This window comes from Protopterus annectens, chromosome 7.part0 (assembly GCF_019279795.1).
Source record: "Protopterus annectens isolate FY-2018-M chromosome 7.part0, PAN1.0, whole genome shotgun sequence".
Classification (NCBI taxonomy): domain Eukaryota; kingdom Metazoa; phylum Chordata; order Ceratodontiformes; family Protopteridae; genus Protopterus; species Protopterus annectens.
In genome coordinates, this window is record NC_056739.1 from 38,790,050 (window position 1) to 38,809,361 (window position 19,312).

At 42.7% G+C, this 19,312-nt stretch overlaps 1 protein-coding gene across 1 annotated transcript in view; it reads right to left on the reverse strand.

Annotated features, from left to right (window-relative positions):
* Positions 1–19,312, reverse strand: part of ELAPOR1 (endosome-lysosome associated apoptosis and autophagy regulator 1) — an 885,667-nt gene that overhangs the window by 577,903 nt on the left and 288,452 nt on the right. The window contains exon 6 of the mRNA XM_044076128.1: positions 6,034–6,183. Within this exon, the coding sequence (XP_043932063.1) occupies positions 6,034–6,183 (150 nt within the window). The remainder of the gene's footprint in view (positions 1–6,033; positions 6,184–19,312) is intronic.

The window sequence follows — 19,312 nt, forward strand, 5'->3', positions numbered from 1 at the left end:
ACTGAGGTGTCAGTCTGAGCCTCACTGAGGAGATCAGTCCCCAGATCTCCCTCAGACTCCTCCTGCAATCCACTGCTAGTGCTCAGCACAAGGGCCTCCCTATCATGGTAAGTTTTCATCATGTTAACATGGTACAATTTGTGCCCCTGCCTTCTGCCTAGCAGTTCCACCATGTAGTTAACATCACTTACCTTTATTACCACCTTGTAGCATCCCTCCCAAGCTGCTTGCAGCTTGTTGTGTCTGACAGGAATGAGAACCATTGCCTGCTGCCCCACAGCATACTTTCTAGCTCGAGCATTCCTGTCATACCAGACCTTTATCTGTTGTTGGGCTTCTGCCACGTTTTCCTGGACCAAGCCCATGAGTTCCCTGAGCCTCGTCCTGAGGTTTAGGATGTATACCACAACAGACTTCTTGTGAGACTCGCACTCACCTTCCCACTCATCTCAAATTAAATCTAGAGGTCCCCTCACCCTATGCCCATACAGCAACTCAAAGGATGAAAAACCTGTGGATTCCTGGGGAACTTATCTGTAAGCAAACAACAGATGGGGCAAATATTTGCCCCACTCCCTCTGAAACTGATCTGCAAATGCCCATAGCATGTACTTGATTGTAGAGTTTAACCTCTCAACAAGACAATTTGTCTGGGGATGGTAGGGGGTGGTCTTCATGTGCTTAGCCCCACAGTACTTCCACAGACAAGCCAGCAGGTCTGACATGAAATTGCCACCTCTGTCGGTCAGTATTTCTTTTGGGAAACCTACCCTGCTGAAAATCTCTAACAATGCATTTGCCACCTTCTCTGATTCAATGGAGGACAAAGCCAATGTCTCAGGGTATTGTGTAGCTTAATCCACTACCACTAGGATATACTTTTTCCCTGTGGAACTTAGGGTACTCAGAGGACCCACAATATTCATAGCTACCCACTGAAATGGCTTCTCAATCACAGGCAAATGCATCAAAAGGAGCTCTCACCTTGTCTCCTGCCTTGCCTACCTTTTGGCACTGCTCACAGGTCCTGCAGTACTGTTACATCTCTGGAAATTCCAGGCCAGTAGAAGTTCTGCATAATATGCCTCTTTGTACGTTTTATGCCCATATAATCTGCAAAGGAAATATCATCAGCTATGGCTAGAAGCACCAGATGTTAGGCTCTAGGCACTACCAACTGCTGTACTCTCTCACCTTCTAGCTCTCCCTCAGGGGTCCACTTTCTGTATAGTAACCCTTTGTCCCAGTATACAGATTCCCCCTTTCCTTGAGAATCAGGTGCCTCCCTAGCTACCTGCCTCAGGCCTTGCAATGTAGGGTCTGAGAGCTGAGCCTGTCTTAACTCTCTCCTTGCAACCCTTCCCAGCTCTCCTTCCACAGGAAGTCTGGCGTCCTCTGACAGTGGTGCCTCACTGTCAGCCTGGGTACTACTACTCACCTCTACCTTTGCAGTCACTCTGTCCAAGAAACCATCAGTACCCCCAAGCAGCTGTGGCTCACCTTCAGTCTCACTGCTACAGGGTAGCTCCCTCCCTGAAGTAACCACCTCACTAGTCCTGGCTGCAAGTATGCAGTCTGTGTGGGTCTCCCAAGGCTACCAGACTTATTTGCTTGTCTCCAAACCTGACTGTGTGTAACTGCACAAGCACAGGGTACTGCACTATAAAAATAATTTCCTAGCAGGACATCTGCAGTTATATCCTCGAACACACCTACTTGCTGGCTTCCCTTTCCTCCCTCCCAGTCAAGGTGAACCCTAGAAAAAGTTATTTGGAATGGGATCCCTCCTAAAGCCCTGACTGGAGTAGACTGTCCAGGGAAGTAGTGCTCCTCTGTAACCATTGCAGGCTTTGCAATGGTTATATCAGAGGCTGTGTCTCTCTTGGCAATGGCCTTTTTGCCATTCACTACAACATGATATAAACTCTGGTGGTAGTTTGGTACCCTTGTTGTCCCACGACAACCTACTATTGACATTTTGTCTTTCCCATTTGCTGGCTCCCTCACCTTTTGTTTCCCACCTTGCCTCCATGGACACCTGTATGCCACATGGCCCCACTGGTTGCATTCAGAACATTTAACCTTAGGTCCTGGACATGTACCTGGACAAGTGGCTTCCCCTGCTACTGGCAGATTCTGTTGGGGCAGTCTGTGTTCCTCACCATGAGTTCCTTTAGACACATGAGCAGTACTGTGGGTCCCCTTCCTGTGCAGGGCTGCCCTGCTTGCCAGGTATAGGTCTCCCTTCTTCCCCAACTCATCTGAAGTAGCACATTGTCATCAGTTAACCAGATCCTCATGTCCTCAGGCAAAAGTGCTAAGGGCTTGTTCTCTCACCAAAAGGTCTGCCAGCCCTTCAAAAGTGGTGACCTAACATCCATTCACCCATCTATGGAAATAAGTGCTCATGTCAGCAACATATTCACACACACTTTCATCTGCCTTGCGTCTATGCTCACAAAATGTTTTCCTATACGTTTCAGGTGTTAGCTTAAACAATTCTAACAAATGCTTTTTAACAGCAGTATAATCAAAACATGCAACGTCAGACATTTTTGACAAAACAGTTACAGCTTTACCATGGAGTAAGGTAGTCAGGAACCATACCCAGAGCCTTTGGTCAACACCATACTGTTTGCATACCCTCTCAAAGATATGAATGAAACTATCAAAATTATCCACCTCTTTTAACTGCGGAAGAAATTTACTGGCGTTTTGAGCTTCTGGGGTCCAGTTACTTCCTTCCCCATTAGCTCCATGACTCTGGTGAAGAGTCAGCTTCTCCTTCTCAAGCTGCCTCTGCTTCCCCTTTTCCTCAGCTTTAAGGTGTAGCAGTTTCTCATTGTCCTCACTCTCTAGACACCTCAGTCTCTCAGTTGCTTCTATTTCCACATCCCTAGCCTCCAACTCAAGTCTCTTTAGCTCCAGATGGATTTTTAAGTCCTCTGCAGAAAGGTGGAGCTGTCCATTCTCCAAGGGAATTATATATCCACTGCCAGTCTGATTGTCCTCCTGGTTGCTGTTTTCTGATTCAGCTGTAACCAAGGCTGCAACCAGGTCTGCCTTAGTCAGGTTTCCATGCACCAGTCCCCTAGCCTGGCACATCTCTGCCAGCTGGCTCCTTGTCAGCTTTCCATACTCCTCTGCTGACATGCTGCCTGCTCACCCTGACTAACTAAGCTAATAAAAGAAATAAAACAATTGTAATCTGAACTGAGTATTCACTGCGTGGCTGATTTAGAGTACAAAACACCTTCAAAGCTCACTGTACACAAGCTATAGGAATTCAGTCTACCCACACCACTACAAGCCAATTAGTATTTGCCACCAATTAATATGTGATGTGGATATCCCACCACTGCCAAACAATTAATATGTGACGCATGTGCCCTGGCACAGCAATAAAGGAGCCTCAATGCTCACCACTAACACCAGTGAGGGGCATCTCATATAGGAGGAAAGGATAACAAATACACACAGTAAAGTGCAGTTTCCCTTAAGTGCACACAGAGATCACAGTCAGTCTGGGGCTGGTCGCTCCCTTGCTCTCCAGGTCCCTAATAAGACTCCCCACTGGCACAGCTATAGGGTACTGATCTCAGACAGCTGTGCAAACTAAAATCTCCAGTGCCCTCCCTGTCCAACCAGTGCTTCATGTCCCTGCCCAAGTAGCTGACACACACACACTTTGAGATAAGAGTTTATACAACCACACAGACACTTCTGGAGAAGGCTGGCACAGGTTCTCCAGCTGTGCCCCTTTTACCTAGACTATACGGTAGAAATCACTGCCACCACCCAGCTAATATTTATCAGCTACTCAATGGCCCTTACAAGGGTGTTCAATTATTACTGTGCAATATTATTATCAAATTGGTAAGGGTGACTAAACAGTCAAGGCTTATTTGGAGTGACTTGGACAGTAATCGCTATAAATATGCAATGTACTCTAGAGCTTAAATTATCTCTACACAAAACAGCCACAGTTGAAAGGTTTTAAAATATTTAATAATAAATAATAAAAACACAAGACAATACTTCTTACTGCACACTGCTAGTCAAGAGTTTAGAGATCACAGAAAAATACTTAAAATAATTCAGTAGTACAGTTCTGACATCACAGAAAAACACTTAGTTGAATCTTTCTAGTTTCTAGCTATTCCTAAGAGAGAACACAAGTCTAAGATAAACTTACTTATAGAACACAGGCAATGCTGAGTTGGACGGTCAAGACAAAAATGTTCTCTGATTCTCTCTGTTTTTAAAATCACATTCCTGGTTCCCATTACATCATTCTTCACACTTCCCTGGGTTCCCATGCTAACAGAAACTACATTTACATTCTTAATATCTCCTTCTGTTATCTTGCAGCTGGTCAGGAAGCAGACCAATAAAAATATATTTGCACATTTAAATCTAGCAATTTAACTCTTGGTTAAAACAATAGAAAGAATGTCTTCATCTATACAGGCTGGAGCCAACTTTAAAGATCCAAGACAGTCATAAAATGCTTGACTTATCTTCTTTACAGCAGTTTTTTTTCCATTTAAAACAACAAGCCTGTTCCTTACATTAATATTTACAAATGATAGAATTATCTATAAAATTTTATCTGGCTAGGCTGGCAGCCTTCACAGCCATTTCAAAGATATGTATCTTAGTTTTCTGCTTAATGGACTGAAATCAGTTTACTGCAGACAACTTAGACCCCTATTGTTTTAATGCAATTTCTTGAACAATATTTAAATACTCTTTGGGAAAATATATATTGTTATAGCAGGGTTTGACCACAACAGAGGCTGAATTAGATGAAGGAACAGAGGGTTTAGATTAGTTAATAATCAGAGAAGGAGGGTCTATATTATGTCATTGAATGACATATTCATCGAATGACTCTTCATCGAACTTTATTTGTTGAAACCTCTATCCGTTGAATGATCATTTTAGTGAATTGTTTCCCAGGGAAAATAATCACTAGGCTAACTATCGATCATCACAAACATCACAAAATTTAAAACTCACAGAGGTGGGGGGCTGTGCCCCACCAAACCTCCCAGACTAAATATACCAACTCAGATTGCACTACAGTGGGGAAAAGGGAAAATTCCCAATGATGGCCCACTGTTTGGGTGAGAGATCATAAGCCCAGTCATTTCTACCCATGATGCTTCATCAGCAAGAGTCAGAGGCTGTCCATCTTCAAAGTCTGGGAAGGTGGCCTATCTCTCCTCCAGTGGAACACTTCCTTATCATGGCTACTGCTGCCTGCTGCAGAACATTTACCTCTGCACACTGTCTTGGCTACATGCTAATGCTAATGCACATGGGCAGCACATGCTCACAGGCTCTTGTTCCATGAGTGCAATACCTACAGTTCCCACTAGGTGTCACTCAAGTTGTGAACCAGAGACTCTCCTTCTACAGCAAGAAGGGTGATCTAGCAACAGATGTTCACTTACAGCCTTCCCTGTGAGAACCTCAGTTTTTTAACATGTGATCAATGCTGAACATGGCGTGGGAGATATGTATCTTGCCAATATTGTACATAATGGTCCCAGTTCTACATCTGCTACAGAGGATAAATACCTCATTTGGCCTAGTATTCACCTATGAACCTATGGTGGTGTTTATAAATGCTTTCTCTCCTTTTGTGACTCTGAATGAAAGCACTGTACGTGACTTAAGTGAGCATAAAACAAGCAAGCAAACAAAGGAATACAAACATATGTACATGCAAAAAAAAAAAACATACCTCTTAGCTGATATTAGACAGTATGGTACTGCTTATGTTCAGGAGTTAACACAAAGTGGTTCACTAGTAATTCCCCACAGGCTAAGCATTCTTTGATCACCAGTCACACAAGCATTGCTCACACCAGTCACACAAGTGTTACTCACACTGTTGACACTGGTATGGGGACAGCACAGCCAGTGTAATGTTATCCTGCCAATGCATGTCAGTGTTTTTAACCAGGTCACTGAGTTACTAGTTAATACCGAGGTCCCTCACAGTAATACACTCATTTTCTGTACCTGAATACTGCTCTTTGCTGCATTCTTGACAGCCTGTTGCACCTTTGCTTGTAAAGGTATTTCTTGGACATATGCTGCAAACAGACGTGCCAGGATTTGAGGCATATGTGCCTGGGTTACATGGGAAGCACTCTGAAGTGTATGCAACTCCTGTTGGGGGAAGAAGAAAAACAAAAAGTATCAATCTAACAAGCATCAACTTTAATGCCGAGCAAACAAAATACAGAATCTTTGGCCGTAACACTAGTATCTGAAAGGTTTTAGAGTAATGCATTATCCAGTCTTTTTTCAGACAAAGGATTGCAAATAGATGATTTTCCAGCCTCATGAATTGTCCATAAATGCCTTAAGCTAATCTCTTACTATATACTTCTGCAGCTACTGAGGCATAGCCTTGGTCAACACAAACTGACTGGATTCGACTTAAGCTAAGTGGACAGATTATGGACCTGGTACCACAGAAAACATACTTTTGCTATAGGATTCTCAACTGTATATGTCAAAGTGTGGCTGTATTTCATTACTGCTGTTGTACAAATGTCTTCATTGCAGACTTTTACTCTGTGTACTGCCTCTCATCTGAGAAAAAATCCCATGTTCAGTAGACTTATCTGGTCAACAAAATGCAATGCAATAATTAACAGAACCTCAAAGGCCAACAATGAAACATGACATCAACAAGGGACAGTGCATCTTCCCTCACAAAGGACGCCTCCTGCTACATGTTACAGGAGTACTTACATTATTACTGGATCATAGGATCATAGGTGATTACTAGGCTATTGGCCCTGAGGCCGTTATAAGCCGAGCCAAGAGTTTAGTCCATGTTTAGACAAGTCAGAACCTAAAGTCCCTGTCCAGCAGAGACACAGGTGGAATCCCAGGGGTGTATTTTCTGTTTCCCATCCAGTTATCCAGGTTGCGTTTACAAAGGGATAATGAGGTACTCTGCTTGACATGGAGAGGGAGTCTATTCCACAGATGGGGGAGTCTCTGGGACACAAATCTGTCCCACCAACAAGTCCTATTGATATCACAGACGAGGTTGAGGTCGCGCATAAGGGTTGCTTGAGTGGAGCTTGACTTGTGGATATGCAGCAGTCCCATCAAGGTGGAGTCTGAGACTGCTTTGTATGCCAGACAGAGGTCACCTCTGTGGAGTCTGTATGAAACCATTGAAACTGAGTAGAGGACAGGGCTTTTAGCCTACCTTTGTAGGGCAGATGTTTGAGGCCCTGGGTTCTCCTGGTGAGGAACCACTGTGGCCTCTCCAGCTGCTGCATGTGCTTTGCAAGGTACATGACAAAGGGGGCATTGTACTCAATAACTAGCCTTATACAGGAAGTATACAGGGATGTTATGACCTCTTTGTCCCTGGATGAGATACCCTTACTTATGAGGTGGGCCACTTAGAAAGCTTTCCATACAACAGAAGCAACATGGTGGTCAAAAGTCAGGTTGTTATCAACCTGGGTGCCCAAATCCATCACTACTGATTGTGTGCTTAGGTTGCCAATGTCCTTGTTAATGAGGTACATGATAATCCATTCCATGGCCTTGCAGATCAGGATAGTTAGGCTGATGGGTCTATAATTTTCTGGATTGGTGGACGGTCACCTTTGTGTAAAGGGATGACAGCGGCTTTCCTCCACTCAGCTGGGACAAAGCCAGTACTCAGGCTTTGGTTGAATAGCATGCCTAATGGTGCTGCAAGTTCATGCCTGAGTTCATGTAGGATGCAGCCTGGGATGTTATCGGGCCCCATGAAGGCTGTAGTTTTTGACTTTGAGAGGGCAGTGATGATATGTACTCTAGAGATAAGGGGTGGGGGGCAGGTACTAAGGATGTCCTGATTTACTGATGGGGGACAGAGGGGAGAAGTCTTCACTGAATCTGTCAGTCAGTATATTGGCTATATCTACAGCATTTGTGTATGTGGTGTCCTTGACCACCAGTTCTGAACAGATCTGGGCACTACCTTTGAGACTGCGTACATATGTGAAGAAGGCTTTATGACTGTTTCTAATAGATGTGGCCAATTTGGACTCAAAGTTGGCTTTCGAGGATTTCAGTAGTGCTCTTATTTGCTTGTTTGGGATAAGGAGGGATTGCTTCCAGTTGGGCACCTGCTCCTTCTTGGTCCTGGACAGCAATTTTTTTTCCTTTTGTTATAGAGTTCATTTATTGCAGATGTCCACCAGACAGGTTTACTCTTCCTTGCGGTGGATGATTTTGTCCTGTCAGGTATTCCTGATTCCATGCATCTATATAAATGCTCATACAGTACTTTGGTGTAGATTTGGACATTGGTGTCAGTTCCTACAGTGGGGGAGGGGGCTGTCTAGCTGTTTATACCATTCCTCAGGAGGCTGTAATCAGCTTTGGAGAAGTTTTTTTGTTTAACCCTAGCTAGGGAGGGGGGGGGGGTCAGGGGAGATGGTGACTTTGAACATGAGCACTTTATGGTCGGATCTTACCATGGAGAATGATACTGTAGGGGTGCTGCAGTGGTTACTATTGTTGGTTAATACCATGTCTAAGATATTATCACCTCTTGTGGGGGTATCAACTAGCTGTTCTAAGGCATTTGCACTGATAAAATCGAGGAATCTCTGGGCATTTGTGTTCTGGCATGAGTAGTTTTTCCAGTCTATGGTTGGGTAATTAAAGCTACCCAGGTTCAGGGTAAAGGGTTGAATCTTGATAGATTTGAAGAGGTCCAGATAGGTGGAATGGGCTTTTGGAGTCAAATTTGGGGGCCTGTAGCCAGCTATAAATGGAATTGGGGTATTGTTAATGGTTAACTGCACCTGGGGGTATCTCCTGTGTTTCATACTGTTTGACCAGCCTGGAGGTGTCTGTGTGTCATTAATATATACTGAAACTCCACCTCCTTTAGCTTTGCTTCCCAGAGTCTGGGGTCTGAATGTATGATAGGATCAGTAAACAGGTAAGGCTGGGGTGCTCTATGCAGCTATGAACCAGGTTTATGTGACTGCACAAATGTCAGCATCTTCCAGGGTTAAGAATGTTTGTAATGAGTGCAGTTTCATGTTTAGACTCCTAGTGTTTAGCAGCATGACCTTTAATTTGCATTTTGTTGAAATGTTTATGTTGGTAGTAATGACCTCATGACTTTTCCTAAAAAAAGGCACTATGGGGAGGCAAGAGCCTTTGCCAGAAGCCTGAAGCCCAAGTGAGAGAGATGCAGGCCATCTCTGGCAAAGCATCATGGTCTGTTGATCATATCTTCCAAGGCTGTCAGGTACTGGATCCCTCTGGAATGACACCAGAAACTAAGCCAGTAGTTAACATCAGTCATTTTCTGTTTGTATTGAGGCATCATTCTGGGTGACGGTAGAATGCTGGTTAATGCGAGGGACACACCTGCCTGGGACACGCATTCAGTGAACTCAGTCACGTCTCTATTCATATAGCCCAGGGACCAGGGAGGTAGGTCTCAAGTCATTCACACCAGCATGGACTATGACACAGTCATAACAGTACCTGTTGTTGAGACACTTGCGTGTGTGTGCGATATGGTGGATTCTGGCACCTGACAAACAACTAACCGTGACTTTCTCCTTATTCAGCCTGGTGAGAGGCATATCTTTGTGTCTCACAGTGGAGTCTCCTATGACTAATATGTTGGGTTTATGACAAATGGAAGGAGTACTTTGAGGGGCTGATGAATGAAGAGAATGAGAGAGAGAGAGAGAGAGAGAGAAAAGGGTGGATGATGTGGGGATAGTGAATCAGGAAGTGCAATGGATTAGCAAGGAGGAAGTAAGGATAGCTATGAAGAGGATGAAGAATGGAAAGGCTGTTGGTCCAGATGACATACCTGTGGAAGCTTGGAGGTGTTTAGGAGAAATGGCAGTGAAATTTTTATAACTAGATTGTTTAATGAAATCTTGGAAAGGGAGAGGATGCCTGAGGAGTGGAGAGAAAGTGTTTTGGTACCAATTTTTAAGAATAAGGGTGATGTGCAGAGCTGTAGTAACTACAGAGGGATAAAACTGATCAGTCACAGCATGAAATTATGGGAAAGAGTAGTGGAAGCTAGGTTAAGAAGGGACGTGATGATTAGTGATCAGCAGTATGGTTTCATGCCAGGAAAGAGCACCACAGATCGATGTTTGCTCTGAGAGTGTTGATGGAGAAGTACAGAGAAGGTCAGAATGAGTTGCATTGTGTCTTTGTGGACTTAGAAATAGCATATGACAGGGTGCCTAGAGAGGAGTTGTGGTATTGTATGAGGAAGTTGGGAGTGTCAGAGAAGTATGTAAGAGTGGTACAGGATATGACAATGGTAGTGTGACAGCAGTGAGGTCTGCAGTGGGAGTGATGGATGCATTTAAGGTGGATGTGGGATTTCATCAAGGATCAGCTCTGAGCCCTTTCTTATTTGCACTGGTGATGGACAGGTTGACAAACAAGATCAGACAGGAGTCCCCGTGGACTATGATGTTTGCAGATGACATTGTGATATGTAATGAGAGTAGGGAACAGGTTGAGGAGATCCTGGAGAGGTGGAGATATGCTCTAGAGAGGAGAGGAATGAAGGTCAGCTGGACTAAGATGGAATATTTGTGTGTGAATGAAAGGGAGGATAGAGGAATGGTGAGGATGCAGGGAGTAGAGTTGGCGAAGGTGGATGAGTTTAAATACTTGGGATCAACAGTTCAGAGTAATGGTGAATGTAGAAGAGAGGTGAAGAAGAGAGTACAGGCAGGATGGAGTGGGTGGAGAAGAGTGTCAGGAATGATTTATGGCAGACGAGTACCAGTAAGAGTGAAAGGGAAGGTCTACAAAAGTGTAGTGAGACCAGCTACGTTATATGGGTTGGAGACAGTGGCAATGACAAAAACGCAGGAGTCAGAGCCGGATGTGGCAGAGTTAAAGATGTTAAGATTTGCACTGGATGTAATGAGGGTAGACAGGATTAGGAATAAGTATATTAGAGGGTCAGCCCAGGTTGGACAGTTTGGAGACAAAGCCAGAGAGGTGAGATTGCATTGGTTTGGACATGTGCTGAGGAGGGATGCTGGGTATATTAGAAAAAGGATGCTAAGGATGAAGCTGCTAGGTAACAGGAGAAGAGGAAGGTCTAAGATAAGGTTTATGGATGTGGTGAGAGAGGACATGCAGGTGGTTGGTGTGACAGAGCAAGATGCAGAGGACAGGAAGAAATGGAAAGAGATGATCCACTGCAGTGACCCCTAATTGGGAAAAGCCGAATGAAGAAGAAGAAGATGGTTAGGCCTTAGTGGTTGCGAGACGCTGGTGTGTGGACTATGCATGGTATGTGGTGTGGAGGGTTGTGGTGTTCTCACGTGTTTTTGCCTTTGAGGTCTTCTTTGTTTGGGTTTGTTTTTGTTGAGAACCTCTGCATATATGGGTGTGTATTGTGTAGTTCTGGGTGTTGCTTGAGGTGCAGTGATTGTGTTGATAACCTTCTAAGTGCCAGACATACTGCCTTGTGAGGGAGAGAGCATAGACTCTAGCTTTTTTATGTAATTTCATCTCTCACAAATTGTGTTCCTAGGTGGTAGTAGTAGATGGTTGTCCGTGTACATGAGGCAGTTGCTACACTGTCTCAGGATGCCCATATCAACCAGGCTGGCAGGAGAAACCATAGGAAATTATCCATCCATATTTGTCAGAATCTGAGAGAGACAGGCCAGGGAGAGCTAAGGGGTAGCCTAAAATCCAAGTGCTTAAACCAAAACTAAGAGGCTTAGAATAACACAATTTAAACAGGCTAAAAACAATCCGTAATAAATGCAGCAGAAAAGATGCAATTGAACACTTTAGAGAACAAGTAGTAGAAAAAACAAGATGAAGTAATAGAGTAGGAGGAAGAAACACAAATACTGTAAAAGCAGCTGAATAAAGTATTTTTTTAGTAAAGTGGAAAGGGAGAAAGGAGGAACAGAAGACAGGTTGAAAAACTAAGGGGGATGGCCCTTAGTTGGCCCTTTGTTATTTCTGAGCATAAATTACACTTAGTGGGGCACTACACAACAACAACAAAAATAACTGCAGGGATACTAGTTACTGTAATGCTGTTAATTGTTGGATGGACAAATTCCATTTCACTGAAGGTGAATTTCCATTGAATTCACCTCACCCCAGCTAGCACAACTATGTGGGAGACTATACTTAGTAACAGGGTGTTGGAGAGCACATACCTCCTCGGGAGACGTAGATGGACTCCTGGAGCACATACCTCCTGGGGAGACATAGAAGGACTCCTGGAGCACATACCTCCTCTGGAGATGTAGACAGACTCCTGGAGCACATACCTCCTCTGGAGAATTAGATGGACTCCTGGAGCACATACCTCCTCTGGAGACGTAGACGGACTCCTGGTTTCATCTGATAGTACCCAGGACTGACTTTCTTGTTACTGTTTATTTCAGAGTTCATAGAAGAGAAGTGCTGAAGATATAGGACTTGATTACACAATCATATCATAGGATCATAGGACCTACAAGGCAGATCAGCATCCCATGCTCACACTTCTTGCCTCCAAGACAGTGAAATAACACAGACCCAGGGATAATTTGTGGCTACCTACTCAGTTATCAAGGTTCACCGTAAACGTATTGAGAGTTTCACTCAGAGTAAAATGAAGAAGCAGTTTATTCCAGAGATGCAGAAGAAGAATTTTCTGACCACTGATATGACATGCTGGCCAAAGGACAACACATTTTCCACAACAGTACCAAAATATTTCATGACTGAACTAATCTGAAGTGGGCTGCTGTTTGTACTATAAGTTGTGGAGCAACTTTGCTTTCCAAACTTAACAATACTACTTTTTTTGTAATAACAATACTATATTTTTCGTCATTCTGTTTAAACTCATTTTGGTTGCACCAGCTATTTGCAAGAGGTTGACCAAGCTAAAGTGAAGTGTTACTGGACCTTAAGTAAATAACAGCACTTAGCTTGAAATCTTCAGCAAATTTTGTTAGCCACATGTCTGAGTTACTGGTTTGAAGGCTGGTAAAGTAGGAGTAGCAGTGACAATCATACCAGCACCGACTTTGTAAGGAAACCAGAAATCATCTTAGTGCTCCATAATGTCCTGTGCTTAGGACTAACGATGACCATAAAATTTCAACATGGTCATCTGTAGAGATAACCTTTATTATGCCTGGTCTATGCTCATCTGTAGAAATAACCTTTATTATGGCTGGTCGATGGTCATATGTAGAGATAACCTTTATTATGCCTGGTCTATGCTCATCTGCAGAGATAACCTTTATTATGGCTTGTCTAGGGTCATCTGCAGAGATAACCTTTATTATGGCTGGTAAATGGTCATCTGCAGAGATAACCTTTATTATGGCTGGTCGGTGGTCATCTGCAGCAATAACCTTTATTATGGCTGGTCGGTGGTCATCTGCAGAGATAACCTTTATCATGGCTGGTTGATGGTCATCTACAGAGATAACCTTTATTATGGCCAGGCAATGGTCATCTGTAGAGATAACCTTTATTATGCCTGGTCTATGGTCATCTGCACAGATAACCTTTATTATGGCTGGTCGGTGGTCATCAGCAGAGATAACCTTTATTATGCCTGGTCAATGGGTTGCTAAATCTGACTCTAGTACATCAGGATGGCTCTGTTTCTTGCTGCTTCACATATTCACAGCCTCAGGGGGGTATAGTTTTTTTTGCTATGTATTTCTCAGTTTCAGTGTTCAGATAATTTCTTTGATGCAAACCCTGCATAATTTACCATCCTGTGGATTTTGTACAGATTGACATGTCAGATGTAAAACGAGAATCTCACCAATTAAATCTAAAAAGGAGAAGCAGCATTGTTTCCTGCTGTTCATGATACAAACTGCTGTCCTATCATCCTACGACTGAGTGCTAACAGATCCCACATAATACTGACTGTGTGCTAACAGATCCCACATAATACTGACTGCGTGCTATAAGATCCCACATAATACTGACTGCATGCTAACAGATCCCACATAACACTGACTGTGTGCTAACAGATCCCACATAATACTGACTGCGTGATAACAGATCCCACATAACACTGACTGCGTGCTAACAGATCCTACATAATACCGACTGTGTGCTAACAGATCCCACATAATACCGACTGCATGCTAACAGATCCCACATAACACTGACTGCGTGCTAACAGATCCCACATAATACTGACTGCGTGCTAACAGATCCCACATAACACTGACTGCATGCTAACAGATCCCACATAATACTGACTGCGTGCTAACAGATCCCACATAATACTGACTGCGTGCTATAAGATCCCACATAATACTGACTGCATGCTAACAGATCCCACATAACACTGACTGCGTGCTAACAGATCCCACATAATACTGACTGCGTGATAACAGATCCCACATAACACTGACTGTGTGCTAACAGATCCCACATAATACCGACTGTGTGCTAACAGATCCCACATAATACCGACTGCATGCTAACAGATCCCACATAACACTGACTGCGTGCTAACAGATCCCACATAATACTGACTGTGTGCTAACAGATCCCACATAACACTGACTGCATGCTAACAGATCCCACATAATACTGACTGCATGCTAACAGATCCCACATAATACTGACTACATGCTAACAGATCCCACATAATACTGACTCTGTGATAACAGATCCCACACAACAGTGACTGCGTGCTAACAAATCCCACATAATACTGACTGCATGCTAACAGATCCCACATAATACTGACTCTGTGATAAAAGATCCCACATAACACTGACTGCGTGCTAACAGATCCCACATAATACTGACTGCATGCTAACAGATCCCACATAATACTGACTGTGCGCTAACAGATCCCACATAACACTGACTGCATGCTAACAGATCCCACATAATACTGACTGCATGCTAACAGATCCCACATAATACTGACTGCGTGCTAACAGATCCCCATAATACTGACTGCATGCTAACAGATCCCACATAATACTGACTGCATGCTAACCGATCCCACATAATACTGACTCTTTGATAACAGATCCTGCATAACACTGACTGCATGCTAACAGATCCCACATAATACTGACTGTGTGCTAACAGATCCCACATAATACTGACTGTGTAATAACAGATCCCAAATAATACTGACTGCATGCTAACAGATCCCACATAACACTGACTCCGTGCTAACAGATCCCACATAATACTGACTGCGTGCTAACAGATCCCACATAACACTGACTGCGTGCTAACAGATCCCACATAATACTGGCTGCATGCTAACAGATCCCACATAATACTGACTGCATGCTAACAGATCCCACATAACACTGGCTGTGTGCTAACAGATCCCACATAATACTCACTGCGTGCTAACAGATCCCACAATAATACTCACTGTGTGCTAACAGATCCCCCATAATACTCACTGTGTGCTAACAGATTCCACATAATGCTGATTGGGTGCTAACAGATCCCACATAAGACTGACTGCATGCTAACAGATCCCACATAATACTGACTGCGTGCTAACAGATCCCACATAATACTGACTGCATGCTAACAGATCCCACATAACACTGACTGCATGCTAACAGATCCCACATAATACTGACTGCATGCTAACAGATCCCACATAATGCTGACTGGGTGATAACAGATCTCACATAATACTGACTGCATGCTAACAGATCCCACATAATACTGACTGCGTGCTAACAGATCCCACATAATACTGACTATGTGCTAACAGATCCCACATAATACTCCCTGCATGCTAACAGATCCCACATAATACTCACTGTGTGCTAACAGATCCCACATAATACTGACTGCATGCTAACAGATCCCACATAACACTGACTGCATGCTAACAGATCCCACATAATACTGACTGTGTGATAACAGATCTCACATAATACTCACTGCGTGTCAACAGATCCCACATAACACTGACTGTGTGCTAACTAATCCCACATAACACTGATTGCGTGCTAACAGATCCCACATAATACTGACTGCGTGCTAACAGATCCCACATAATACTGACTGTGTAATAACAGATCCCAAATAATACTGACTGCATGCTAACAGATCCCACATAACACTGACTGCGTGCAAACAGATCCCACATAATACTGACTGTGTGCTAACAAATTCCCACATAGCACTGACTGCATGCTAACATATCCCACATAATACTGACTGCATGTGAACAGATCTCACATAATTACTGACTTTGTGCTATCAGATCCCACATAATAATGACTGTGTGCTAACAGATCCTGCATAATACTGACTGCATGCTAAGAAATCCCATATAATACTGACTGCATGCTAACAGAGCCTACATATTTACTGACTGCATGCTAACAGATCCCACATAATACTGACTGTGTGCTAACAGATCCCACATAATACTGACTGTGTGCTAACAGATCCTATGTAATACTGACTGTGTGCTAAGAGATCCAACATAATACAGACTGCGTGCTAAGAGATCCAACATAATACAGACTGCGTGCTAAAAGATCCAACATAATACTGACTGCGTGTTAACAGATTCCACATAATACTGACTGGGTGCTAACAGATCCCACATAATACTGACTGTGTGATAACAGATCCCACATAATACTGACTGCATGCTAAGAGTTCTAACATAATACTGACTGCATGCTAACAGATCCAACGTAATAGTGACTGCGTGCTAACAGATCCCACATAATACTGATTGTGTGCTAACAGATCCCACATAATACTGACTGCATGCTAACAGATCCCACATAATACTGACTGCATGCTAACAGATCCCACATAATTACTGGCTGCATGCTAACAGATCCCACATAATACTGACTGTGTGCTAACAGATCCCACATAATACTGACTGGGTGCTAACAGATCCCACATAATTAAACCTGACTCCACTTTTGTTGCTACTACATATATTAATACTGATGGATTCCCATCCCTGTTTTATTCTTTAATGCTGCACTGCTTCATAAATTGCTTTGAATTAAAGCTACTGCTGACCATTCCACCAACCCTGTATCACACTATCTCCTCCTTTGTAATACAGCATCTTGTAACCCTACAATTACTACTAATTTATGTGTGCAAAGTACAAATAAAAATTCTTCCCTTCTGCGCTATCTACTATTTCACTAATCTAGACATTATACAAAACTGGCCACAGTACAGATCCCTGTGGCAATATGATGGTACTCTCCTTAACTTTAAATGCCTTTCCTGTGTATTACTGTCTGCATGGCCTACTTCATGGAAGGAATGTCTTCCTTTGTACAGCAGCTAGTTCTGTGCTACCATAACCAGACCTCACATGCAACAAGTATGAATATACCCCAGCTTTAATTGTATTAGCTGTCTGGTGTGGCCATCTTCAAACCCACACCCCAGCAGTTGCAGTAGATAAGAATCAGTCTGCTTCATTGCTGATTCATGGGCACTCACTCTGGTACCCTACACAACTGTGCCAGAAATGAATATGGCACACTTACACCCCAGGGATGAACCCTAGTCACTGATCTGTGTGATACTATTAGGTGCCCTGTACCAATATCAAGCCCTGAGCTGAAACAAACTGGGTGAAAGACAATTGTTTTTTAATTTAATTGTAGCCATAAGCTGAATCATACTGTGTTACAGCAGTGACGATTATTGTGTTACAGCAGTGACAATTATTGTGTTACAGCTTACAGCAGTGACGATTATTGTGTTACAGCAGTGACGATTATTGTGATACAGCAGTGATGATTATTGTGTTGCAGCTTACAGCAGTGACGATTATTGTGTTACAGCAGTGACGATTATTGTGTTACAGCAGTGATGATTATTGTGTTACAGCAGTGACGATTATTGTGTTACAGCAGTGATGATTATTGTGTTACAGCAGTGATGATTATTGTGTTGCAGCTTACAGCAGTGACGATTATTGTATTACAGCAGTGACAATTATTGCGTTACAGCAGTGACGATTATTGTGTTACAGCAGTGATGATTATTGTGTTACAGCAGTGATGATTATTGTGTTACAGCAGTGATGATTATTGTGTTACAGCAGTGATGATTATTGTGTTACAGCAGTGATGATTATTGTGATACAGCAGTGATGATTATTGTGTTGCAGCTTACAGCAGTGATGATTATTGTGTTACAGCAGTGATGATTATTGTGTTGCAGCTTACAGCAGTGACGATTATTGTGTTACAGCAGTGACGATTATTGTGTTACAGCAGTGATGATTATTGTGTTACAGCAGTGATGATTATTGTGTTACAGCAGTGACGATTATTGTGTTACAGCAGTGACGATTATTGTGTTACAGCAGTGACGATTATTGTGATACAGCAGTGATGATTATTGTGTTACAGCAGCGATGATTATTGTGTTACAGCAGCGATGATTATTGTGTTGCAGCAGTGACGATTATTGTGTTACAGCAGTGACGATTATTGTGTTACAGCAGTGACGATTATTGTGTTACAGCAGTGATGATTATTGTGTTACAGCAGTGACGATTATCATAGTTGCAGTAATAATTATGGGGGAAGGGGAAATCTCAGTTATTTAATCTGTAAAGCATGAATGTCATAGAAAAATACTAATATGTTTGCACAACCTGTCTCTAAGAAAACATGTAATGCATTGATTTACTACAACTTCAGTGCAATGCATGTATAGTTGGAGAAAGAATAAAAAAATGTTTTTGAAATTAAATGTCAGTTGGATACAAAAGGTTTGCATAAACATAGTTGTGAGAACAGACTATAATTCAAGTTTCGGGTTTTTGAAAGTATACTGCATAACAAAAGGCATTTGACACTAATGCCTAAGTGGAAATTAGAGAGCTCAATTGACAAATACTAGTTGCTATACAGTATTTAACAAAATCATATGTGCTATAAAGCATCTTTTGAACTGGAAGTTTGATTGAATAATTTAATGGAAAGTTATAAATAAGAATTGTATGAGGGGTGTAGACATCTGATGTAGTCTACTAGGGGGGTGTAGACATTTGATGTAGTCTACTGGGGGGTAGTAAACATCTGATGTAGTCTACTATGGGGGGTAGACATCTGATGTAGTCTGCTGGGGGGGTGTAGACATCTGATGTAGTCTACTGGGGGGTCTAGACATCTGTTGGGGGTAGACATCTGATGTAGTCTACTATGGCAAAGGCTAATCTGGATTTACTTGTTTTTGTTTTCAATAAAGTATGTTAAACTGTATTTCTTGGACCCTTTGTGTT